This window comes from Eschrichtius robustus, chromosome 16, assembly GCF_028021215.1.
Source record: "Eschrichtius robustus isolate mEscRob2 chromosome 16, mEscRob2.pri, whole genome shotgun sequence".
NCBI classification, from domain to species: Eukaryota; Metazoa; Chordata; class Mammalia; order Artiodactyla; family Eschrichtiidae; genus Eschrichtius; species Eschrichtius robustus.
In genome coordinates this window covers 84,570,156-84,597,398 of record NC_090839.1, presented here as the reverse complement: position 1 = coordinate 84,597,398, position 27,243 = coordinate 84,570,156, and the positions used below count along the sequence as shown (strand labels likewise).

General features: G+C 41.3%; 1 protein-coding gene across 1 annotated transcript; it reads left to right on the top strand.

The window, feature by feature from the left end:
- The first annotated feature begins 565 nt into the window (after positions 1 to 565).
- YWHAG (tyrosine 3-monooxygenase/tryptophan 5-monooxygenase activation protein gamma) lies at positions 566 to 27,243 on the top strand. Its single transcript, XM_068565517.1, has 2 exons — positions 566 to 862; positions 23,822 to 27,243. Exons 1-2 carry the CDS (start codon positions 776 to 778, stop codon positions 24,476 to 24,478), a joined length of 744 nt encoding a protein of 247 aa, XP_068421618.1. The 5' UTR covers positions 566 to 775; the 3' UTR covers positions 24,479 to 27,243.

Sequence of the window (27,243 nt, the reverse complement as noted above, 5' to 3'; positions counted from 1 at the left end):
CCATGGCGTGCTATTTTATCTCGGGAATACGGTCCAGGGCTGAGGCCCTGGCCCCCTCCCCCAGTAATTTCCCAAAGAATATGGGGCGGGGCCGTGAATCAGCACTCGCTCGGACACAGGCAACCTTCGTCCCCGCCAGGGGTCCCCAGCGGCCGCGGACTTAGACCGCCCCCACCCCGAATCCTCCTCCATCTGCGCGCTATGACCACTGGGAGATGTAGTCTTGACCGTTCCTTTGTCCTTGATCTCCCCAACGTAGCACCCTACCAGAGGATGAACTACAACTCCCAGGGGCCCACGCGCCGGGGGCCTGGCAGGGCGGGGGTCTGCATGGCGAGGGGTGGAGGTCGTCTGGAAAAGCTAGGGCGCAGCAACCGGGGTGAAGGGGAAAACGGGGCTTGTTGAGGGGCAGCGGGGAAGAAAAGGACACCCAGAAGGCGGCGGCGAGCTGAGTTGGGGAGGGGCAACCCGAGAAGCGGAGGGGCTGGGGCGGGGCCGGGGCGGGGTGCGCGGGGTGGTGGGCGGGGCCGTCTGCGTCACGCGGCGTGGGCGGAGCCGCAGGGGGTTGTCCGCCCGCGGCACGCACAGCAGCCGCAGCCACCTCGCGCCCGGTCCCGCGGTCGCAGCTCGAGCCGCAGCTTTCGCGCCGTCGCCTCAGCCGCTCGCTTCGTGGGTCGGTCCTTCCGGCACACGGGCTCCAGCCGCGCCCGCAGCCGCCCTCCGAGCCCTTCAGGCCGCCCCGGTCTCCTCGCCCGGCCCGACCCAGCCCGTGAAGATGGTGGACCGCGAGCAACTGGTGCAGAAAGCCCGGCTGGCGGAGCAGGCGGAGCGCTACGACGACATGGCCGCGGCCATGAAGAACGTGAGTTTCTCCTCCCCCCTCCCCGCCGCCTCGCCCCAGCCCCTTCGCAGACGCGGGCTTCCGCGGGGTCGACCTGGGGACTAGTCACCCGTCGCTCCTGCAGGTTGGCCGCCCCAGAGAGGGCTGGGGAGGGTCCTGAGAGCGCTGAGGACCGGGTGTGACGCGGCCTCTCCCCGAGCGTTCCCCAGGGCCGGCGGCGCTGCCGCCTCGGCCCTCCCCACGCGCCCGCGCTGGGGCGGGGTCTTGCAGGGCTGGTCTCGGGAGCGGGGTCTCTGGCCGCTGCGCCTTCGGGTCTGCTGGGGACCTGAGCAGGGGCTGTGCGCATCCTTTGTGCCCCACTTCCCCTCCTCCCAGCCTGGCCTTGTGGGGGCGGGGGACCGCATGGATGCGGTTCCTCTTTTCTCCCTGATGTCTGGGCGGCGCCTTTCCCATTCACTGAGCAGGTCTCCCGGTTTTCTAATACTGCCCCCCTCCCCAAATCTTCCCACTGCCTCTCCAGACAGATCCTTTAGGACCTCCCCGGGAAAAATGTAGGCTGTCCTGAAAACCTGGGCTCAGTGGTGCAAAATCGAAACCTCCTTGCTCACGTTTTTCTTAACAAAAGGCTCCTCTTTCTGCATGCCCCAAAGCAAGCCCTCTTGCTTTTAGGAAGGGGGAACGTTTGTCTCGCTAGCGTTTTCATTGATTGTTCTCAATATGTCATCTCCATGTTTTCCTACGGCTTTCGTATTGAAAAGTGTTGGTATTGTCTTTAAAACAAAGGTGGTGAATTTAGCTGACTGGTTCAATTTGTGAGATATGCCGTTTCTTTTTTAAATATAGGCACACATCTGTCGAATTTTCTATAAGTTGAAAAAATATTCTCTGATCTGATATTGCAAACAAAGCGGTGGTGGGAGGCAGTATCAAGTCATTCCAGAAGATTCTGCATTTGTCGTATTGCAGAGAGCCTAGACTGGGTGGAGGCTGGGAGGAGTTATTTTAAAGGGGAAAAAGTCTTTTTCTTTTTTTTTTTTTAATTTGTTTTGTTAGATGCATCTGAAGCTTAAAAAAAAAACAAAAAACTAGCGCATCCTCAATGCTGATGAAAAGAGAATACTGATCTCCAGTTGTCGCATTTTGCAGATTCCTGCTTGTATTGCACCATTTTGTCAGTAACACTATATTCATCTAATGGGTGGTCAACCAGTTTGATATTAGAGGATGGGGGAAGTATTGAGCATTATTAAATGAAATGTAAAATTATCTAATGATTTCGGTCTCCCACTGTTTTCATATCTAACTTCCTGCCTTATGTAACAAAGGTTTTAAAACGCATCTCCAGTGTGCAGCGGATGGAGGAGTGTACCTTGCCTGTTAAACCTTTTTAATGAAGCAGTATAGGTATTACAGGTTAATTCTTGAATAACTTTACTGGTTGACAGAAGATGACAATGCTGATGCCTGTGTATTTAAGCCAGCTACATTAACAAAGAAGATTTTTATCTCATTAAGGAAGAGAATTGATTCTGAAATTTGGAGCACTGCTGTATTAATATTATTGCCACAGTTGCTGTCTTTAAAGCTCAAATGATGTAAGTTGCACTTTAGCAGATATCAGTATCTTTAGTTCACATTACTTAGACTCTTCTAATTTTTCCATATTTCTAGTTTCACCGGAAAGCGAGGGACCTCGCTCCTATATCCATAGCAACCCAGTGATGTCACACACAATGACACAGAGGCTGCAGTGCACCTAATGGGTTGGTAGGGAGTATGCAAATGGCATTTGTCCAAGGTAATGCAGAAATTAGCAGATAAGCCAGGTGGAATTGAGCATTTTATCTTCCACCGGATGAGAATTGGTCCCCCAAATAAGAATTTCATTTATCCTTAGACGTGCAAATCAGGGACGTCTAGCTATGCCTGTTCACCTTCCTGTTTGTAGTTTTCTCAAAAGTTTATAAGATACAGTCGTGTTTTTAAACATTTGTCTGGCTATTAAAATTGGGCAATGAAGGAATAAAGATAGAAATTTTAAACCAGAATGTTTTATGCTCATAGTGCAGGGGTGAGCTGTATACATGGGTTTATTGCGAATTATTAACTTGGCAGGTTTTAATAAAAACCTTAAAAAAAATTATGACTTCCTACTGGGGCATTTTCAGTAAATGTTAGGGAATGAGACTCTATTACCGAACAACTTAGCTTGGGATTTGGGAAAGTTCTCTTTTGCTGTGTTTATGTTTCTGCTCCTTAACTGAGTGTGGAGGAAAAAACAGTTTATAAAATACAGCAGACCTTTTCCAAATCTGTTTACCGTGATTTTGAGGAATTAGGCTTACCTCTGACCTGCATTTTCCTCATCTGTAAAATGGGTCAACACCTGCTTGAAAAAGTTGTGGGGATTAAATAAAAAATATAGTAGGTGCTTTAGAAAAGGTAACTATTTATAAAACTTTGTTTCTTCCTTTGTTTATAAAAATCATCTCATAAGAGAATTTGGAAAATACAGGAAGATACAAAGAAAATACTCAGTCCTACCGCTTGAGTTCTCTTCTAAGGCTGAAGTCATCCAGATGCTAGCGTGATTAAAGTTATTTGCATCTGATGAAGTTATCCTAGTAGTAAAGAGTTAGGACCTATGATAGTTGTAGGTGGCTGACCAGGATAGAGATAAAATGGTGTATTCTGGAAAGGAGGAAAGAAGGAAGTTTAGTCTTTGAAGACACATGTGTAGGCTTGTATCTAAAAAGAGCAAACACCTAGATGTTTCCTACTTGTTAGACAATACTGACTTGTCCTTTGGATTTTAATAGCCTCTTGAGAAGTTAATATTCTAAGTAGGCTACTGGTACTTGCCTGGGGGCGGGGGGGGGGGCAGAAAAGTTTCTAGGCTACTAACTTTGTTGAAGTTACTGGGTTAAGCAGTTTAACTCAGGTGTGTTGGGAGGCATTAGTGGCAAAAGGCTATCTTAATTATATAAAAAAGTCTTCGTAGTGGAATCGATATACTTAAAAAGTTTTTACCATGTTAAATATTCTGTTTTTCCTACTAGCTCTTCCAGGAGGCTAGATCAATAGCCATTATCACTAATGGAGTAATGACACCTCTGTAGACTCTTCAGAGGTGGAGTTCTGCCAGCCATTATTATAATCAGAGTCATGTGGTTTCAGTCGTTCTCTTTGGGGTGGAAAGAATACAGATGACAGTTTGCTTTTTACGTTAACCTTCACAGTAACTGAAATGACTCTTAAGTGCCTTTTCTAATTATTTAAGCAATTTCATATGTATCTTTTGGATTATATTGAGATAAAAGATGTTGCCGAATGTGCATCCTCATTACAGTTCTTTGGATTAACTGCAGACCCTGGGGAGGATTTCATCCCCTAGTACTTGGAGGAAGCCTTATTTATTTATTAAACCAAACTCTAAATTATTAAAAAGTGGAGGAAATGATTTTATTTTTATTGAGGTAAAAGTCACAACATAAACTAACCATTTTCAAGTGTACAATTCAGTAGCATTCAGTTCATTCACAATGATGTGCAGCCATCACCTCTAGAAAAAATAGGAAAATGATATTTTAAAAATGATGATGGTCTGGCTATAGCTGGCTGGATTTCAGCACATTACTGATTCAGGAATGTGTCAATAATGAAGGGCTCACAGCCAGTGGTAATCAGTATCCCTTTCTCTTTGTTTTCTAACATCTGAACCTTTCAGCATAAATTGAAAAGGGGACTTATTTTGGCTAGATTTGTATTTCCATTTAAAAAGTTACAGAGCTTAAAAACTATACGTTGCTCACACAAATTAATAAGAACAATTTACCTGAAATCGGAGCCAACTATTAACTATTTGGAGATTATAGGAATTTTGCTGGTGTTCTCTTATCACTCATTTTCCACCCCAAGACTGACTTTGTTAGACACACTTGCCCTGCTGTGTGCCACCGGTTCCTGCAGTGCTGAGCTATTCAAGCATGGGCTTCTCCTAAATAAGATGTTAAATACATTGTTTTGGTGTTTCTGAGGCTGCCAGGAACAACTTCTTGTCTCCAATATCACCAGCCCTAACAGTTTTATCTGGCAGGGCATCTGATTCTTTCTGTATTCCTACCAGATTCCATGAAATGTGGAAAAAAAGAAGCAAAGACCACTTTATATGTTTAAGAGTCAAAGGGAAAAAAATCACATATAAACCATTGTCTTTTGTCTTATTTTCTAAGCTCTGTTTGTTAGAGCTTGACCAGATATTCGAGACTATAATTATAGGGAACCTATATTTGTTGTCTTTCTAGGCTATAAAGGCTACCAACATGAGCTGCCTTATGGCCTTTCCTCTCATAATCGTTTTTCTGCTGTCTTCCCCAAATTCCATTTTAGGTATTACCTATCATTTTGGTTTAGTACCAGACTATATTATCTTGCTTTAGATTGGCACTTGAAATTTTGATTTTACTAATTTATGAATTTGAGTCGTAATAAAACAGGTACATGAAAAGTGATCAACAAAAATTCCCAAAAGAAAGCTTTAATTTTAAAATAAGTGGTTAAATTTATTTGGTTCCATGATTTTGCTGAAACAATAAAAATTTGTAAATCTTGTAAGACTTTGCATGAGTCTTTCTTTTTTCTTCCTTTTAAAAGAACTCGTGAAGTCTAAACCAAATTTTCATCAGCATATCACTTGTAAGAGTGTCCCACAGAGGTAGATTTTTCTTTACCTAAGTTGAATACTGTTAATGTGGTGCATAGCATTAGTTGCATTGTGAATAAGTAGATAGAAATGAGTGTTCTTACATATATAGATTTTTTAATATGACATTTTTTAAAAATTCCAAATAAACTCATTGGTCTCATCCTTTTAATCTTTGAAGTGATACCTTATTTTTGGAGAGGTGTAAAGCCAAACTTGGTGAGTAGGACCCAGGTGTAGTGTCAGCTTTTCCCTCTTAATAATTCTGTTGCTAGAACAGGGGTGCCAGAGCTGGGGATATGACAGTGACAGCAGTGGGCAGCTGAACATGTAATGACGGTAGTGCAAGAGGAATCCCTCATCCACCCTCCCCCACCGCTGAGTATGAAGAGCAGCTGTGGTGGTGTGAGAAGTGAGAGAAGGCTAAGAGGTAACAAGAGGAAGGCTTTGAAAAATGAAGGTTTGTTTTGAAGAGAGAGATCATTTAAAACTTCTTTAGCTTTCTGAAAGGAGTTATTAATATGGCACTTAAGCTACCATATTCAAATAACCAAGATCTAGGAAACAAAGTTGCCTATGGTGCCAGTACTTTAAGGATGTAGAAATAAGCTTAAAATATTTTTGACTGAATTGTTTCAATTCAGTACCATTCAGTTCAACACAATGCTCCTTTTGTATGGGTCTAACATGAAATAGTGAATGAGTATGTCTTTGCAGCAGAAGCCCAGCATGGATAGTCGCCATGCAAACAATCCCATACTTCCGCCAGGACATGCTTACATGAGGGCCTGCCTGGCATGGCTAGACCCGGTGGATAGATGTTATTTTCAAATCATACTCCACTCTTCACATATGACTCACCTCTGGTCTTTCTAGCTACATCTGTGTAGTAAAAATAGAGACTTAAAGTTTAGACACTAGATTTTTTGTCTAGTAGTTTGAAAATGACCCAATGCGTGAGGATAAGGAGAAATAACAAGATAGGATAAGAACAGCAGAATAGCATTCTGCAGACAAGGAAAGCTGGTGGGGACAAGTGAGTAGGGAAGAAAAATTTTAGAATATCTTGATTTTGGGATGCTCTGATCTTCTAAGGGACTCTGGTTTTTGGAAGGCTGTCATCAGTGGGACAGACCACTGATGACAAAAATGTCTGGCCTTTAGGACGCTAGACAGATGACACGTATCACCATAATAGTTCCCTATGCAGGGATATTTCCATCATGTCTTTCTACAGGGCTTTGTACCTTGCTTTTTCAACTTGATATTTCAAGGATATTTTCTTCTGTTATTAGTATTTTCAGTGGCTGAACAATCCTGTGGGTGTGTCATAATTTAATTTTTATTTAGCATTTAGGCCGTTTCCAAATTTATAAATAATATTGCCATGAATATCTTTGTGGCTAAAGCTTTCAACACAGATTGTATATTAGGACAGAGACCCAGAAGTGGAATTTTTGAAAGAGTTGCTAAGAATTTTTAAGGAACTTGAAAACATCACTAGTACTGGTATGTATCTCAAAAGTTTTGGAAGATGTAATTGTTTGGGTAGATACTACATACACATCGTTCAAAGTTCAAGGATACCCTATTGCCCTTTCTGCTCCAGAAAGAGAAAATGAGGTTGAAACAGGGGAAAGTTTAACTGCAAGCTTATTTGTGGCAAGCCTCTCTTCTGCTTTCTTGTGGTTGGAATGAGTACCTTTTTAAAAAATTAAAAAAAAAAAACTAATATGGTAACTTTCAAGTATATGCAAATATGGTAACTTTCAAGTATATGCAAAATAAAGATAATAGCATGATACAACCCCATAATAACCAGTTTCACCATTTGTCAGCATATTGGCCAATCTTGTATCTATATACTTTACTACTGTTCTGGTCCCCTTGGTATTTACCATCTTGCAAGATGGCTTTTTATTGACCTAAAATTACGCCTTATTTCCTACAGATGTTCCAATTACCAGCAAGATCTCTTTATGTTCAGATTTGGCAACCTCAAAGTGTAGTTTCTTGCTTAAAGCATTTAATCCAGGTGGCAGATAATTTAATTTTTTCCTTGATTTTAAGAGGAGTGTTTCTCTTCAGTTGACATCCCAGTGCTGCTTCCCATCAGCCTTTGCTCATGAGGAGGAGGAAAGGCTGGATCGGTCATGACTGGGGAGAGGAAAGATTGGTGCCGTGTCAGGTAGGTTTAGAGAAAGGTTTTATCATTACAGGACTGTTCGTTTTTACTGCCTTTTTTGGGAAGGGGACAACAAAGGCTGATATCTTTTGTCATTTCTGGCTTTTATCACCAATCCGATAGAAGTGCTAAAACCCAATTGATTTGTTGAGGGAGATGTGGATAAACAAGTTTTGCTTTTGTTCGGTTTTGTTGCTTGCCAAGCATTTTTAAAAAATCATTTTTGCCTTGAAGTCATCATGGTACTGGTTGTAGGTATGAGTAGGTAGGTAGGTAGGTAGATAGATAAGTACATACACTAGCTGTCTGGGCCCAGACACCTTGGGTTTGAAGTCCATGCTCAGAAGTATGGAGTTGACTAGTTTAATGATATCAATAATTTAGGTGAGTATACTGCCGTTTTATTTTTTTACCATTCGAAGGTCCTGCAGAAAAAGGCTAGATTTTTGGAACCGTTTATTGAGGAAGAGAAAACAACATGGTAAACTTCAGACAGCTATAGTAATGAATTGAACTTTAAAATTGCATAAAATATATTTCTATTAACATTACTTATTTAGAACTCTGTCTAGCATATAGATTCTCAAAAACAGAGTGAATTATAGCTAGTTCTTATTTTGGATTTATGGTACTCTTGCATTTTGATCATGTTTTTCTCTTCGTAATCTGGCCGGCTGTATAAATATATATATATTTTTTAATGAAGGATGATTAAGACTAGCTTTTTAGCAAGTGTTTACATCTGTTGTGAAAATCACATCAGTACTATAATTTACTAAGCTGTTATGGCACAGCATTACCCTGAAATGTTGATGAGTTAAACTACGCATCTGGACCACAGAGGAAAACCTAGTGTACTTTTTGGGTATGACTTTTTTCACATCTGTTCTATGGATTTCTGCACTGACTATAATATTTTTGGGAAGACAAGATTTTAAGTTACACACTCTCAGATTAAAATATTGCAATATAGTTGGACATTTACTGTCACTTGGGAAGCATCTTTCTATACTTTTCCCATTTAATTTCACAACAGTTTTATAAAGTGATGGTCCCATTTTACAGGTGGAAATGTTTAAGTAATTCGCTTAATAAGGCTTGAGTTAAAAGTTTTTTTTTTTCCTAAATCTCAGCCTCTTTTAAAAGGTTTTTTAGTTTTCAAAAAGGAGTCATAGGGCTTCCCTGGTGCGCAGGGGTAAAGAATCTGCCTGCCAATGCAGGGGACACGGGTTCGAGCCCTGGTCCGGGAAGATACCACATGCCGCGGAGCAACTAAGCCCACGAGCCACAACTACTGAAGCCCGCGTGACTAGAGCCCGTGCTCCGCGACAAGAGAAGCCACCGCAGAGAAGCCTGCGCACTGCAATGAAGAGTAGCCCCCACTCGCCGCAACTAGAGAAAGCCCGTGCGCAGCAATGAAGACCCAGTGCAGCCAAAAATAAACAAACAAAATATTTTAAAAAAACAAAAAAGAGTCATAGGTGAAGTGTATACATGGATACTGGTAATCTTTTAGCTCTTGTCTCAATGATCTGTTTTCATTAATTTTAGTCAATGTTCCATTGTTTGCAGAAGCTTTGAAATTCCTTCAAACTGCTGTATATTTAATATTTTTCCATTTGGTTGTCCTTGAGAGGGTTGTTATGTAATCCAGGTTTTTAATACAGAACAAACTTCTTTAGGGCAGCCTTAAGATGAAATACTCAATATAAGTGTAATCTTTCTTTTAGAAAATATTTGGTCCCATGATTGTGGTGTGTTTTAAATACCATTTAACAAAGGAGAACTTGCAATTTTTAGTATAAGGAGGTAAGTACCATGGTTTTGCCATTGGAGTCTTACAGGAATTGCCAAGAAGTGAAAGGATGCCACTCACACTGAATGGAAGAGTATACCTCACTTGAAAGAAATGGGAGGAAGCAATGACTTTTTTGTTCATCAAAGATAATATGGTCTTGTGTGGAATTCACAAACTGGAATGTGGAAACATGTTTTGAGGGGATTTAAGTGAAGATCAAAGGAAGAAAAGAATGTTAACGTGAATATTTTGTAGATGTTCTAGGCAGTGGAAGAAGTGAATGGTACTGATCCAGAATTCACACAGGGAAGGTAGAGTTGTGAGGGGATTATTGAACGTCTGTGGGAACATTCCACACACAGAAGGTGAAGGTCAGCCCAGTGCTGTGGTATCAGAGGACACTGAAGTCACCCTGAGCATCAGGGGAGATTTCCTAGAGAAATGATAGCAGAGCAGTGTGGGGGGGGTGAGGGGGGGGTGTTGAGGGGAGGGAAAAGGCTGGAGGAAGGAATGTCCAGGCAGAGGGAATAGCATTGTTTAGTTGCAGAATGTACAGGGAGCAGAATCTGTTGCATGATTGATAACAGTCACTGTTGGTTGCACTGAGAGAATGTTAGGAAATGAGTCCAGAGAGGTAAATAGGGGCAGGGGCCAGTTCATGAAGGGCCTTGTGGAGTTTGGGTTTTTTTCTTAGGCTTTGGAGAGTCATTGAAGGATTTCAGGCAGAAGAGGATCGTTATCCGATTTTTGGTTTGGAGAGAACCTTGGCAGCAGTGTGGAAGTTGAAGACGACAGTGTGGCAGAGGGACAAGACTGATTAGTATTGCAGGGTCTGCTCTGAAGGTATGAGGACCAGGACATGGGCAGTGAGGGCAGATTTGAGAGAGAGAATTTGATGGCTGGAGATAGGAGGAGGAAGGAGAAATGATGGAGAAGATCAAGTCAATTGCCGTCATGCTGTGTTTGAGGAAACATTTAAGTGGCGGTAAGTGGAAGCAGCATGGCTACAAGTTAATTCATGAAAAGCTCTTAAAACGGCCTGGCACAGGTTAAGCACTCAGTGTTACTTATTATTCATTAAGTAAACATTTATTTAGGAACCACTAACGGCCAGGTTCTAGTCTCAGACCTGGAGGATATGATATCCCCTGCCCTCACAGAACTAACATTCTAGTGGGAGTCTCCTACCAGGCATAATAAGGTCACCTAGGCAAAATTGAGAGTTGAAGTCAAAATGAACCCTGGGGGATCCCACTTCAGTAGTGACTGGAATGAGGAAGAAAAGACTTAAGTAGATGGTGATAGAAAACCAAGAAAGAAAGCTAACAAAGTGGACAAGAGTGTCAAGAAAGGGGGATTGGTCCGCAGTGTTAGATTCCTTACGAATTAGGAAAGGGACTTCCCTGGTGGCGCAGTGGTGAAGCATCCGGCTGCCAGTGCTTGGGATGCGGGTTCGAGTCCTGGTCCGGGAAGATCCCACATGCCGCGGAGCAACTAAGCCCGTGCGCCACACCTACTGAGCCTGCGCTCTAGAGCCCACGTGCCACACCTACTGAAGGCTGCATGCCTGGAGCCTATGCTCCACAACAAGAGAAGCCACCACGATGAGAAGCCCGTGCACCACAACAGAGAGTAGCCCCCGCTCGCCGCAACTAGAGAAAAGCCCGAGTGCAGCAATGAAGACTCAATGCAGCCAAAAATAAAATAAAAATTAAAAAAATTAAAAAATAAGACGTAAGAGAACATGGGCTATGTGAGGTAGGAAGACAGTTGATGACAGTGGTAATGGGGTGAGGAGTGAATGAAAGGTGAAGAAACGGTAACAAGTGTAGGCTAATTTTCAGAAACTTGATTTTGAAGGAAACGTGATTAAAAGGCATCGTTTATTTTAAACCTCAACTTGGACTACATGTTAATGGGAAAGTACAGGAAAGAGAGTAACTGATGGGAATATCTTGAGAGTGAAGAAACATCTTGTTTGCATACAGGGAGGAGGCGGCAGTGGTAGGGGCAGTTGTTTGTCAAGTATAGGCCTTTGGTCACTTTCCTTTGAAGAGGCAGTAGTGAGCAAGGGTTGCCAGGCAGTGAGTGCTAAGGGCCCGGCTGAGGTTAAAAAGCCTTAATTTGTAGTGACTACAAGCTAGTTTTTTTGGTGTCTCTCTCCCTTTCCCCTACCCCGCCCCATATTTTGGGTATAAGAGTAGAAAGCAGGCTGGGTGGTTCTATTGATTGAGCATTTGGGTGTTTTAGAGATGGTATAGCAGAAGGACAAGGCATAGGAATGTTGATACTAATGCGAAAATAATTGAATTTGATGGATCTTGATGAACCTTACAAGGAGGAAATAAAACCTAAAGGAAAGGGGCTGAGAAAAAAGGAGAGGGCTCAAGAGCAAGTCTAGTAGGTGGAAGTGAGGACTGGTAACTGAAGGATAGGTAGGAGTTTGGTTTTATTATTTTTTACTTGTTTTGGCCGTGCCGCACAGCTTGCAGGATCTCAGTTCCCCAACCAGGGATTGAACCCAGGCCACGGCAGTGAAAGCTCCAAGTCCTAACCACTAGACCACCAGGGAACTCCCCTTTTTAAAAAATTTTTTATTTAATTTTGCTTGTTTCTTTTTGCTTTATTTATTTTTAAGATTTATTTATTTATCTTGGCCACACCTCTTAGTTCCCTGACCAGTGAAATCGCCGAGTCCTAACCAGTGGACTGCCCAGGGACTCCCAGCAGTTTGATTTTAAAGTGAATGGTTGGGGGTGGGGCAGGGGGGGGATAAATTAGGAGTTTGGGATTAACGTATGCACACTACATAAAATAATCAACAAGGACCTTCTCAATATCCTGTAATAACCTGTATGGGAAGAGACTGCAGAGAATGGATACATGTGTATGTCTAACTGAGTCACTTTGCTGTACACCTGGAACTAACACAGCATTGTAAATCAACTATACTCCAATATAAAATAAAAATTTAAGAAATGAATGGTTGTGAGTGAGGTCAAAGATGTGGTTTGGGGATAAGTTGTCAGAATCGATGAGATAACTGTTGTTTAGAATTAATTTGAGGGAGTAGCCTTGGATAAGGAGGTAGGGCCAGAGGTCTGGATACAGGTAAACAATCCCAAAGAAAGTGAACATGACATTGATTCCAGAAGAAATTTTAGAAGCAGAGAAAAGACATGAAAGAGAAGATGATTGTGAGGGAGTCAGTATGGGCTTGTATAAGAACCTGCGTAACTAATTTTGATTTAACTAATTTTTATTTTTTAAAAATATTTATTTATTTGGTTGCACCGGGTCTTAGTTGCGGCAGGTGGGCTCCTTAGTTGAGGCTCCGGTTAACTAATTTTTAGAATAGGGTTATTTGATTGCTAGCCAAGGGAGTGCTAGAGGATAGTATATCTATTTCCTGATTTGTGAGGTTAAATGGTGAGCTGCAGAGCTTTGGCATTTGTCCCGGTTGTTGAAAAGTGAGATCAGACTGGAGCAATGGGTGGAATCTCGGCTAATGAAGTGGCCTTGTTTTTGCTTCAAGTCCTGTACCTTGACCCTAAAATTCAACTGTTCGTTACATTTGGTGCAGGTGGCACTTAACAATAGCCATCTTAATATTCATTAAGTTTTTGTTTGTATCAAACTACCTAAAGCAAATATTTCTTGATTATCACAGTTCTTTATCCTGGCCAGGTAGTTTGGGTCTAGACTTGCTCCTGTGGGGCCGGAAGAGCTATGAAGAGGCCAAGGCCTCTTCACATAGCCTCTCATCTCCAGGTTAACCCAGGCTTCTTTGCCTGGGGAAGGTTCCCAGCAGTGAGCCCTGATTCACAAGCACTTTTCAGGCCTTTGCTTACCTCATACTTGCTAATGCTCTGCTAGCCAAAGCAAGTCTCATGATCAAGTTCAGATTATAGAGTTGGAGAAATATATTCCAGTTCATGATGGAAGGAGCTGCGAAATCATTTAAAAGGAAGGAGAGATACACAGGGTTGGAAGGAGTTATTAGGGCCATTTATGCAAACAGTCTGGGCTGGATACAGCCTATGTAGATTCATGTCACTTAAACATTCTGAAGTGACAGTTTAGGTACTGTGGTGTGATTCACTGATGAGTGAAGTGTGCTACCTGCCCTTAAGGACTTTAGTCCTTTTAGGAAAAAGAAAGGTATACAGTTATACTACAAGGCATTAGATATAAGCAGTATAATTGCAAGGTGAAAGTTACACACAGAGTAAGCAGTAGTTCTGCCTGAGGAATTTTCAGGCTTCAGGAAGTAAGTGTAGTATTTGAATTAGGGCTTAAAAGATGACATAGAGAATTTTTCTTCATAGTTCTGGAAGTGCGTTTTAGGTGGTTGGAAAAGAATGATAGCAGAGGAGTGTGTAATATGAGGAAGACTGCGAGACCTGGGTCTGGGTATTGATGACTTGCAGCAGGGTTTTTCTACCTTGGCCCTATTGACACTTGGGCCAAATTATTCTTTGCTCTTTTATGTGGCTGACCTGTGCATTGTAGGATGTTCACCAGCATGCCTGGCCTCTGCCCGGTAGATGATATCTAAATAGAGCTGCTTTTAAAATGCACTGTATCATAGGTTATACAGCGCTTTCAAATACACCAGCTTGTTTACCTTCTTCCCCCTGCCCCCCCCCCCAAAAAAAGCAGATCTGTGGTAAAACTAGCAGTTATAAATGTTAGTTCATTTGTGGTGAATTCAGAAAATAGCCCGGCTAAAGTGTGAAGTGTTGTATTCTAAGTAGCAGACTGAAGAGTACTGACAAAAGAGTACTGGCAAATTTGGGGGGAAAGAGTCCGGATGATGAGGGGAGTTGTATCCAGGTCATAGAAACAGTTAAGTAGAGAAGACCTAGGAGTATGAGGACTATCTGTTTGAAGAAGTGATTCTGGCCCCAAGAAATAAAATTCTTAAGGCTAGCGACTGGCAGTTTTAGGGGAGATAAACTTAGCTTTATCTTGAAGTCAGGTACTTCTGATCTTACTCTCTAAAGGTGGATTTAGGCTGAATTCTCACAGGTGTCCAAGTAGAGGGTTGGAAGACCACCCAGCAGGGTCTGTAAGAGGGAGGGGAGCACTGCTTTGGTATGTGTTTGTGTGTGTGGATTGTCTGTAATTTGAGAAGTTGTTATTTTAGTATATTTCTCTCCTGCCTTTTTTCCCCATAGTGGCAGAATTGAATTGCTTCATAATGAAGAATACCCATGGTAGGGAATGTAAAATTCTTATCCCTTTTCAAGTTTGCTTAACTATATCTGAGCAATAAAGATAACGCTTTCGTTCTCATTTTTGGCGAGGCTATTGAGAAATGTTAAGCTACGTCAAACTACATAGTTTATTTGAAGGCACAAGAGGAGGATTAAATAAGAGGTAGAGGTTCATGCTCTATTATAGTGGGTTTTCTTTGTAAGAGCCCACATGTTATGAAGCATGAAGTATTTGGAATTCTGAACTTGTCAAACAAATAAGCTAATTATTGACATGTGTGAAAGTGCTATATAGACTGGCATAGTTGCAGCAGTTTTATCTTTATAGCTTTATTGAGATAGTTCACATACCATACAATTCACTCATTTGAAGTGTACAGTTCACTGGTTTTTAGTGTGTTCAGAGTTGTGTAACCATCACTAGTATCTAAATACAGGACATTGTCACCTCCCTAGAAGAAACCCTGTACCCATTAGCAAGCAGTCACTGCCCTCTGCCCTGCCTCCCCTCCCCCCACACACACGAAAAGAGCTCTAAGCAACCACTAATCTGTTTTCTGTTTTTACAGATTTGCCTGCTTGGGACATATCATGTAACTGGAATCATTATATATGGTCATTGGTGATAGGCTTCTTTCACTAGCCTAATATTTTCATTATCATCCATGTGGTACCATGTATCAGTACTTCATTCCTTTTTATGCCTGAATAATATTCCATTGTATGGATAATGCTACATTTAATTTACCTTTTCATCTGTTGACATTTGGGTTGTTTCCACTTTTTGGCTGTTTTAACTAATGCTGCTTGGAACATTTGTGTGCAAGTTTTTGTGTGGATCTTATGTTTTCATTTCTTTTGTATATACCTAGGAGTGGAATTGCTGAGTCATGTGGTAACTCAACATTTTGAGGAACATTGTCCTGCAGTTCTTAACCTGGAGAAATAGACGTGTGGATCCTATGCAATACTGAATCTTTGAGGGTTAGGGCTGCTAAGGAGAGTGTTTTACAAAAAGCTCCTCCTTGGTTAAGAACCAGTCATAATAGTGGAAAGCATATGGGATTTTGAGCCATGAGATTTGCATTCCATTCGTTGGCTCTGAGCCTTAATTTTCTAAACTTTAAAATGGAAATAACAGTACTGAATCATAAAGGGTTATATGGAGGGCCAAGGAGGAATTATAATTTTAGTGAAGAACTCATTTTTGATACTACAAAAGTTATTTAGAAAAATACGGAATAGATGAATACTTCTTAACATGATAGAAGTATCTTTTAAACAAAGAGTTGGTATTTAAGAATGAAACACTGGACGTATTCCATTAAATTCAAAATGAAACAAAGATGCACATTATAAGCATTACTAATATTGTCCTTGTCCTTGCAGTAGATGTGATACAGTATAAGAAATCTAACCACGGGAAAGGACAAGTAATATTTGGAAACCATAAAATTAAGTAGGGAATAAACTGGAAAAATATTAGAATTAGTAATTAGTTCAATGAAACAGGGCTGAAATCTATAGTGTGAATTTTATATATCAGCCCTGATCTGTATAAAGATATAATGAAAGATTTTTATGCAACTAAGTTTTGTTTTTTAAGGTATTCTTGGTAGAAGTGAGGTGGTGAGCACAAAGCAGCAGATGTGCGTTTGAGTTATTTACATCAGTAAACTTGTTTACATAAAACTGCTGGCTTTGAGCTTTTTTTGAAAACTTGGTTTTCATAATTGACTTTGAACTTTAATTGTGGATGTGATTAACTGGGTAAATTATGGAGAGGGTTTGTTTGAATAGGTACTACTGGTAACAGGTCAAACTTCAACATCCTCAACCTTGACTGCCTCCCAGCCACTCTGTTTTCAGACCCTTCTAGAAATACAGTGAGAGCATAGAAATTCCTTTTTAATGGCTACCTAGAATTCTGTTGTATGGATGTATCATAATATAGCCAGACTTCCATCGAGGACCATTTAGGTGGTTCCAGACTTTAGCTGCTACAAACGATGGCGGTGAATCAGTTTCTAGAAGTGGAATGGCAGAGGCAGAAGTTTTCTTAGTATTTGTCATTTTGATAGCTGTTCCCAATTGCCCTCCATAAAGTTTGTACTAATTTATGGTTTCCAACAATGGATGAGAATGCCTGTTTATCCACAGTATCAGCCTTCACAGTGAGTCATCAAAGTTTAAGTTTTGCCAGTCTGATTGGAGAAAAATTAGCATTTATAAAATGAATGAATTTGAGTACTCTACTTATATTTTCCTTTTTTTTTTTTTTTTTTCAATTGTCCATTCCTTTTGCTCACTTTTCTATTACTGATTGGTCTTAAATTCCTTTTAGGAAGGTTTTTTTGTTTTTGTTTTTGTTTTTTTGGCTGCGCCGCTGTGAGGCTTGTGGGATCTTAGTTCCCCAACCAGGGATCAAACCTGGACCCTTGGCAGTGAAAGCACGGAGTTCTGACCAGTGGACCTCCAGGGAATTCCCTGCAATAGCATGTCTTAAAGTACATCTTTTTTTATTGGAGTTTAGTTAATTTACAATGTTGTGTTAGTTTCAAGTGTACAGCAAAGTGATTCAATTACACATATATTTTTTCAGATTCTTTTCCATTATAGGTTATTACAAGATATTGAGTATAGTTCCCTGTGCTATACAGTACGTCCTTGTTGTAGAAAAGTACATATCTTAATTAAAAAGTATTTCATTGCTAAAAATTGCTAGTCTGACAACACAGGGTTGCCACAGACCTTCAGTTTGTAAAAAACTGCAGTATCTGTGAAGCGCAGTAAAACAAGGTACAGCCTCTATTAGAAACTAGCCCTTTCTCTGTGACATGTTGCAAGGTTTACATCATCAGAGACTCAGGATGGGAGAAAGCCCAGGATTTGAAACCAGAGCACCCGAGTTTGTGTCCCTGTCCTGCTGTGTGATTTTTGGGAAAAAGTCTATTGATTTCTCTGCATCACACCTATAAAGTATAATGTCCACCTTGTTAGGGTAGTTGTGAAAAGAACATAGGATTTGGTGGCTGTCAGAAAAGCCCAGGTTCTCAGGAAGCTCTCCTCTCATCGATGAGACCTTGAGCTTGGCCCTGAATATGCCATGGAAGTTTCATGATTCTTCTAGGATGTTCCTCTTCCTGGAATGTTTCCCTTCAGCACAGTTTTTATCCAGGGTCATTGCTGCTGGCTTTTATTTATTTATTTTAAGTTGGTGAATTTTTGTGTAGCCTTTTTTTTTTTCTTTTTTTAAAATTTATTTATTTTTGGCTTCATTGGGTCTTCATTGCTGCGTGTGGGCTTTCTCTAGTTGTGGAGAGTGGGGGCTGTCCTTCGTTGCAGTGTGCGGGCTTCTCTTTGCCGTGGCTTCTCTTGTTGCAGAGCACGGGCTCTGGGCGTGCGGCCTTCAGTAGTTGTGGCACGAGGGCTCAGTAGTTGTGGTTCGCGGGCTCTAGAGCGCAGGCTCAGTAGTTGTGGCACACGGGCTTAGTTGCTCTGCGGCATGTGGGATCTTCCCGGACCAGGGCTTGAACCCGTGTCCCCTGTATTGGCAGGGGGATTCTTAACCACTGCGCCACCAGGGAAGTCCCGCTGGTGTCTTTTAAAAGTCCAGCTGATGAGCTTTCCAGGCAGAGTTTGAATACGTGTTGAGGGTCCCCAAGACTTAGCCCCATGTTCAGTGATCTGCCAGGACTCAGCATATAGCTGTGCTCTTGGCTATGATTTATTACAGTGAAAGGATGCAAAGCTAAATCAGCAGAGGGAAAAGGTGCTTGGGGCGAAGATCAGAGTAAATCAGGTGCAAGTTTTCCAGAGTCTTCTCTCAGGGGACTCACACAGATTGTGTGTGTGAAATGTCTGCTGGGAATCTCATTAGAGACTCAGTACCCAAGGGTTTTTTTGTTTTGTTTTGTTTTTTTGATGTTTAAAATGTTTATTGGTATTTTTTAAAATAGATCTTTATTGGAGTATAATTGCTTCACACTACTGTGTTAGTTTCTGTTGTACAACAAAGTGAGTCAGCCATATGCATACATGTATCCCCATACCCCTTCCCTCTTGAGCCTCCCTCCCACCCTCCCTATCCCACCGCCATCCATTGAGGGATGCTCACAAAGGCACTTTCTGCCTAGCACATACCAAATTCAAGACTCCTAGAAGGAAAACAGGTGTGTTTAGCATAAACCACATTGTTTGGACAAACATTTTAGGGACAGTGAGCCATTCTTAATTGGGGATGGTGGGAACCCTTCCAAAATCTTAGTTCTCAGATGCTAGCCAAGGGTCAACTTTGCAAGCAGACCTTTCTAAAGATAGCAGTCTCAAGGCTGTTGTGTTAACTCTTTTTTTGTACAGACTGTACTTCAAGTTTAAGGCATTTTGCCCACATATGCAAGACATGACTTCAGATTATTTTCAAAAATTTTGATTTGAGATTTAGCAGGTCATCTCTAGAATACATGACTGATTATATGCAAGCAGAACAGTGTCACATTTACTTGCAGTGGGTTATTCTGCTGCCTGCACAGTATATAGATAACTGTCCATTACGTGGACACTGGTACTCATTTTGCACCTTGTCATGTTTTTCTTTTTGGTGTAGGGTGTTCATATATAGCAGTCACTGCATTTACCCTTTTTATGGCCTCTTGGCCCTCTCAGGTGATAGCACTCCTAGGACCGAAAATGCTTGATGGGACCGAATGTTATACCTGGTGTCTGCTAACTCATTTTTTTAATAGACTGTTTTTTAGAGCAGTTTTAGGTTCACGGAGGAAAGCACAGAGGTCCCGTACGCTCCCTGCCCCTCCCCCCACGCACAGCCTCCCCACTGTCAGCATCCCAGCGTAGTATGCTTGTTACCATCAATGGACCTACACTGACTCACCGTTAGTATTCAAGTCCGTAGTTTACATTGGGGTTTAGTCTTGGTATCGTACATTCTGTGCATTTTTACAAGTGTGTAATGACATGTATCCACCATTAGAGTATTGTACAGAATAGTTTCACTGCCCTAAGAATCCTTTTTTCTGCCTGTTCATCCCTCCTATCTTATTTTTTGGATGTGAACAGAATGTAAGTTTGTTCTTTGTGGAGATTTTCAGCTTTCCTTAAGTCAAGGCGTCTTACCATCATAAGTTATTGTACAAGATTCTGCTTGATAGAAATACATTTTAAGTAAAGTAAGCTTAATTCAAGTTTCATTTAAGGAGTTTAAACATTTGAAGTTGCATTCATCACAATTTAAGGTTCTCGATAGGTAAGTTGAAGAATTGTGAATGACTTGGTACTCCAAGACCACACAGGGTCAGAAAGTCATCTAAATAGCTTTCCAAGAATCTCAAGGGTTGCTCATCTTAGGTGGAGAAGATTTGTCTCCTCATCAACTCTTAGGGGAGGACAGTTGATAACTAATTAATATCTGATGCCTTAGCAGCTGGGATTTGGGGAGTTTTATTTCTTAAACTGTTGGTGAGAATAACAGATTTTTCTAACCTTTTTGCTAACAGCTCTAACTCACTGAAAGAAATTTGAACTTGAGCTAGTATCATAGGAGTTGAGAAGAGAAACCTTAATTTTATTTTTAACCAGAACATAAAACTGGAGAATTTGCAAACTGTCCACATTTTCCAGTAGCCATGACAGTAAATTTTGGGGACCATATATACAAGTATTGCATTCTTAGAAACAGTTCAGTGACTGTTTCGAAAGACATTACCTTGCTTCCCAAATGATACATATCTCACATCTTCCTACACTGAATAGGCATTCTATCTTGGTTAAACCTTTTTTGAAAGCTATGTGGATACTTTTTTTTACCTTTTAAAAAAATTATCTTGACTTTTGAAACTAGTATGGTTGGGATCTCTATTTTATTTTAATGTAAAAATCACAGATTATCTCTCATACAAGTCATTTTGATCTTAAGGATTTTTTTAAAAAATTCAGATTTAAGGTTTTTAGAGAAATCTTAGTTCCTTTGAGCAGACTTTTTTTTTTTTTTAGAGTTAAAGGTTTTCCCCTCTAACATAGTTTTTCAGTGGCAGAGAACATCTGGGTATGTCCCAAATGTGGTTGAGTTACTGTATCTAAAGGTGATGTTGGCATTTCATAATCTCCATGTTCCAGTTTGTCTGAGGCAAATGGCTACCTTTGGGCTCTTTAGCCCAACTTTTGCAGCAGGAGGAGACCTAACGGTATAGAGTACTGGTGAGGTAATTTGAGCTTTAAATAGTTGCTGGCTCTTGAAATAAGGATAGCATGATTTAGGGGAAAGGCCAGAACCCAATCTCAGTGGCCTTAGGCACCGCGGCTTCTTGCCTTGGCGACAGTTATCAGGTTACTCTAGAGGCGGCTAGTCTTCAGTATCTGCACATTCACTGAATATGGGCTGGTGTCCTATGGTATGCGGGCCTCAGGCCTACAGAGGCCTCTCAGCCTGTTTGAAAGCCAGTCTGGGGAGTTATTCCAGGCTATATGATATTAAAGTTTATGGAAAGGAAGTGATGTAAGGGAGCTAAGGACTAGAGAATAGCATGAAATGGAGAAGAGATACTTGATACAGTATCTCTTATACATTAGTAGCATTGAGCAGAAGATAAACTAGATGATGTGAGAAATACAGAGGCCGCCTATGGCGAGAATTAAAGTGAAGGGACGTTATTCAAGTTGTTCTCAAAAGTAATTGCTCAAGGGAATTTCCTGGCGGTCCAGTGGTTAGGACTCCGGGCTTTCACTGCCGAGGGCACGGGTTCAGTCCCTGGTCAGGGAACTAAGATCCCGCAGGCACATGACTTGGCCAAATAAAGTAAATGCTCACATCTCTATAGCTTACATCTCTATAGCACTTTACTGTGTTGGGAGCACTTTATCGTTCATCTGATAACACCCTTATAATCTTATGAAGGAGGTAGAAATCTGTATGCAAACTGAGGCCCAGACAGATAAAATGGCTTGTCCCCAAGGTCACTTAGTAAATGGTGGGACTGGAAAGCCCCAGTCTTCTGGGTTATTTGCATATACGTCAGAAATTGACAGGAGTGACAGTGGCTGAGGGCTGGGAATAGTTTCTCCAAAGTCCAGAATATATGGAAAATTGGATGTGAGATGATAAGCCTCCTATTCAGGGGAAGCAGTGTTTCCACGGTGGGGGGGGGGGTGGCGCTCAGATAGTAGAAAGCACCTCTGTGCTGGTTTCCTTCTTCTCTGAAGTCCAGTAGAACCAAAGCCCTGTTCCCCCACTCTGCATCTGTTTCCCCTAGGCCACCTCTGGCAGAGCTACTGTTGCTGTCTAGTGTTAGAGTGGAGAATCAGTAATGCATAGTAAGAGGTTAGCATAAGAAAAACCACTCAAAAACTTAGGAATTTGAGTGTGTGTTATTTGCTGGATGTTGTGAGAATTAGTAAGCAAAGCATATGAACTAATATGTATGGTTTACATTCTGATTTGATTGTATCTGAGAGGAACTATTTTAATTACACAACCAGTTTCCGTAAGTATAATCGTCTCCCACCCCGACCTCTTCCTTGATAAAAGAGGAATACATACCAAATATAAATGATCCATACACAGGTAAGTCTCTTGGAATCCCAGCCCTTCCTCCCCCAGATACTTTAGCTTATCTTTCTGGATTAATCCCAGTACCTTGCACATCTCTGAGTAATATAATGTTACATGGATGCTGTGGTTGATCTACACAGGGAACAGAGAGTAGCCAGTTTAACTGGGGGTGGGAGGAGTAGAGCTGGGCAAGATTGCATAGAAGCCATGAGTATAACTTGGTTCTTGACAGTTGTCTAAGTATTTTCCAGGCAGGAGCACTGGTAATTGTTCTAGGCAGAGGCAGAAGAACAAAGGGCAGAAGGATGAAGGTTTTTGCAATTAACATGTTACCACTGGAGCGCGGGTACATGAGAGAATGAGGCGAGGAAAGCATCTAGTCTGTTGTAAGTCATAGGAAAGAGCTCATGATCTGGGGTTTCTGATAATGCCGTTGACTTAGTATGTACCAGTTGAGATACGATAGTTAACCAGACAAATAAAAATGTGACCTCAGAATAGGAAAAAAGTAAGGGCTCAATCACTCCTTCTTGTAAAATTTTGTTTCGTATGGTTGTCAGACACTTAGAGGTGTATGGCTCTGACATCACAGAAATCAGGTAATATAAATTAAATAGTTTTAGTCACTTGATTTAATTTCTTTATTATATGCAGTTGTTTGGTAGTCATAAAAATACACAACACTGGTGTGCCGTTGCTTTAGTGTCCTCAAGGCTCTTAGTGTTTCGCATGATGAAAACCTAGCACAATTGAAAGAAGCATTAATTCCTGTTGGCCACCTCAGCTCAGAAGTGCTTTGCTCACCTCTCCATGTTATTGCTGTTGTATTCAGACACTACAAACACATGTTCCCCAAGTTGCTAATATGTCAGTGATCAGAGTCAATCCCGTGCCCCCAATTTTGACTTCCTTTCTGGCGTTCGTAATTTATGTTATTTTAACATAAGAAAAACTTCTTTGTTTCTCAAAAGTCAACTTGAAGTTGACTGACTATGTTCTCACCCGGTAGGCAAGATACTCTCACCCAAAATGGATGGGACTGATGTTTGGTAGACAGGGCAAGGTTAGGAAGAAGCTGTCATTCTTTTTTCTTAAAAAGAACTGATGAGATATATAAGCCATCTATACTTAAAATCCTTAGGATTGGTATGTACGTAATGTTGCATGAGAGACCTGTTGACCTTTTGTAATTTAGATCAAATTTTGACTTTACATCTAAGAGTTAGACTTGATAGTTCTTTCCTGGAACAGCTGTGTGATAATAAGCCTATGTGTCCTTCTCTAGGGAGAAAGCAGGGGTTCAGGCACCATTGAGCCAGTTGCAGTTTTTTCCCGTCTTTGTTGCTCCTTCCCTCTCCATCCCTCTTCCATATACCCACACAGCCTAACTTCTGTTTGTTGATTACTTTAATCAACTGGTAGATCTCTTTGTGTTTTAGTGGCATAAAGATATGATTAACCCAACTGACATCATCTGTACCGTAACAGCTCTTTATCTTTCCTCCTTAATAGGTGACAGAGCTGAATGAGCCACTGTCCAATGAAGAAAGAAACCTTCTCTCTGTGGCCTACAAGAATGTAGTTGGGGCACGCCGTTCTTCCTGGAGGGTCATTAGTAGCATTGAGCAGAAGACATCTGCAGACGGTAATGAGAAGAAGATAGAGATGGTCCGTGCTTACCGTGAAAAAATAGAGAAGGAGTTGGAGGCCGTATGTCAGGATGTGCTGAGCCTGCTGGATAACTACCTGATCAAGAATTGCAGTGAGACCCAGTATGAGAGCAAAGTGTTTTACCTGAAGATGAAAGGGGACTATTACCGCTACCTGGCCGAAGTCGCCACTGGAGAGAAGAGGGCGACCGTCGTGGAGTCATCTGAGAAGGCCTACAGCGAAGCCCATGAGATTAGCAAGGAGCACATGCAGCCCACTCACCCCATTAGATTAGGCCTGGCCCTTAACTACTCCGTTTTCTACTATGAGATCCAGAACGCCCCAGAGCAAGCCTGCCACTTGGCCAAGACCGCTTTTGATGACGCCATTGCCGAGCTCGACACTCTCAACGAGGACTCCTACAAGGACTCCACGCTCATCATGCAGCTCCTCCGCGACAACCTCACGCTCTGGACAAGCGATCAGCAAGACGACGACGGTGGAGAAGGCAACAATTAAGGCCCCCAGCTGGACTGGCAGCGCACGCTGATGCTACTACCGCAGTCTTTATTTTTCCCATGAGTTGGGGTCGGGTGGGGGAGGGAAAGGGAGCGATGACCTTCCTAGGGAGAAACCCACGACCTGTCCTGTCTTTGATCGCCTCTTTGACATTTTTGCCAAAATACCACTAGTGGAAAGTCAGGCTAGCTGTGCTGGTATTGGAATAGCAGCCTCACGCTGGCATATGGACTGTTCTGTAGATTAATGCAAGTGGAGCTGTCCTTAATTTAACTTATTGCTAGAAAATAGGGTTTTAAGATGAAAAGAAAACTTAAACGGAATAGCCCTCATTCAGTAAGTTCTGTGGTTCCAGTAAGGATTTTTATGTACATATGCTCTTGTCTTTTAAGTTCTGGGTACTTTCTAGCTCATCTGTTTCAGCTGTGCATTTTGTTTTTCAGGGTGTACTCTACCAGACATGGAATAGTTAAAATCCCAAGCTGATAGACTTAGAACATAAGGTATATTTATCCTTGTGGTTTAGGCCTTGCCAGTTTTCAGAAGTTTCTGATTAGTTGACAGTATTAACACTAAATTGCAGTTTACAGTATTTCTACATTACAGCCATATGTGACATCAAGCCATTGATTGTGTGTTTTTCTTATTTTGGCTTTTACATCCTTATTCAGCCTCATCCAGGTTGGTTTTGCTGTTATCTATCTCCGAGGCCAAAAGGCTTGCCTGAGGAGAATCAGAGCTACTTTAGGTTTTGTTTAATAGGTGCTTGGCAGATGGCTGTGGGATTTTTGTCCTTCTTTCTTCTTAACTTAAATCCACCACAAAAATGATTAATCACTTTAATAGAAACGTTAAACACCACAAAAATAGAGAAAATTCAGGTCTGTATGTCATTTATTGTGCTGATATTTCCAGAGAAATCCTGATTTTTTTCAGCTGCCATAGCTCCTTCCTCAGGGACTGCACTGCTGTCTCACTCCTCACTTGAGTCTTCCCTACTGTACCTTGTGCCCAGGGCATGCACTCGGGTGGGTTGAAAAGCTGTTGGGTTGTAGAAGTTGGCGGTCGTTTTGAGAAAGTTTGTGGTGCAGTGTGTGAAAATTCAGGTGCTAGGAGCTTACTGGTAGAAAAATCCTAAAGGAAGAGCTCTATTCATAAACATTCTGTCCAATTTCGGGAGCCTCGTGTGTCAGTTTTTCCTCCCTAAAAACAATCCTTCCCCAAGTAATCGTTGTAGGAAAATAAACTAAAATAATTATCAGATAATAAATACTTAACTCCTATTTGACCAAAACTTTTTTATGTATTTTTTTCCTTTTTAATGAAAGCATAGAAGTTGGAAATTGATTTGTGCCATCTGTACACGTTTTAGAATTGAAGGAAACCACGATGCTATTTCCACAAGTTTGTTTCAGTTAGCCTTAGGTCCTTGGTTCTCATTTTGGATAAGTCTTAACACACGACCTGTTGCATGTGCATTCAGCCTTTTTTATAAGGTCAGTAACGGCGTGAACTGCTGAGATAGGTAATGACACCAGACTTGTTTGTTTCTTTGTTTTATTTAGGCAGGGAGAGGAATGAGTAGTAATTGAGGAAAACCTGACAGTTGCTTTTGCTGAAACCAGAATGGAGCTTCCAGTTGTGAAATGCACGTGTTGACCAGGATCCAGGTGGCAGTGAAGATAGCAGAGTGTGACGATGCTCTGTAACGGGGCACAGTTTTACCCAGCATGACTTTCCTTCGAAGGCCCCCTCCATACGCTAGAGCGGAAGTCCCAACTAACCAGACCTACCAGGAGAACTAACAGAAGAGAGCTTCATAGCTTCTGTGCCCTAGCAGGGGCCTAAGGTCAATGCCACGGATGGGAACAGATGGGCGGGGGGGAGGGGGGGTAGGTGGGGTTTTCCTTAATTTATCTTCATGTCCAGTGAGCAGTGTTGTGTCCTTCCTTGTAGCATTTGGAAATGATTTACTGGAATTACAAAACCTATTTTTCTTTTAGATTTCAGCTTTGGCTCTGGCTGCTTTTTAGAATAATGCAAGGTAAAACCATATCTGAGGGCTAAAAATGAAGGAGGGAATGGGAGACTTGATATTTAAGCAGCTTGAATGGTTTATTTTCTTTTCTTTATTTTTAAAGAAATGCACTTGCCTATGATGCTGTCTCTCCAGTGAAATGATTACTCCTCCATTACTCTATTGATACAATATTGTGCATGCTAGTGTTGTATTTCTATACGGTAGCTTGAAATTTATTAACTTATACTGTAGGTGTTATGTATTCCTATGACAAAAAAAAATTAAGTCTTCAAATTTTTTAAAGTTTTTTTAATTTAATTTTCCCTTTTGGGGGTAAAGTTTGCTCTACCAAATAGTGATCGTAACAAATTGATCTGTTTTGGATGTTGCTATAGTGACATGCAGTTATATATTTTGTTTTTAAGGGTGGGGGGGGAAGCAAAAGAAACACCAGTGTTAGCTTAATCTTAATGTCTGGTGTTTGTCATGGTGAAATTATAATTATTACAGTGTAGGAGAACAACGAATATGTTCTCTGAATGAGCCTTTGTGCTTTTTGTCATGTTATGCAGTGAACTATTTTTAAGGTCTAATCAGTGATGATTTTTCCAACTCCGTGTTTCTCTAAGGAATTATTTCACACACGGACCATTCTTAGCAGTTTTCCTCAGTGATGGAATATCATGAATGTGAGTCATTATGTAGCTGTCGTACATTGAGCAAATAAACTTACAGATCTGATGTC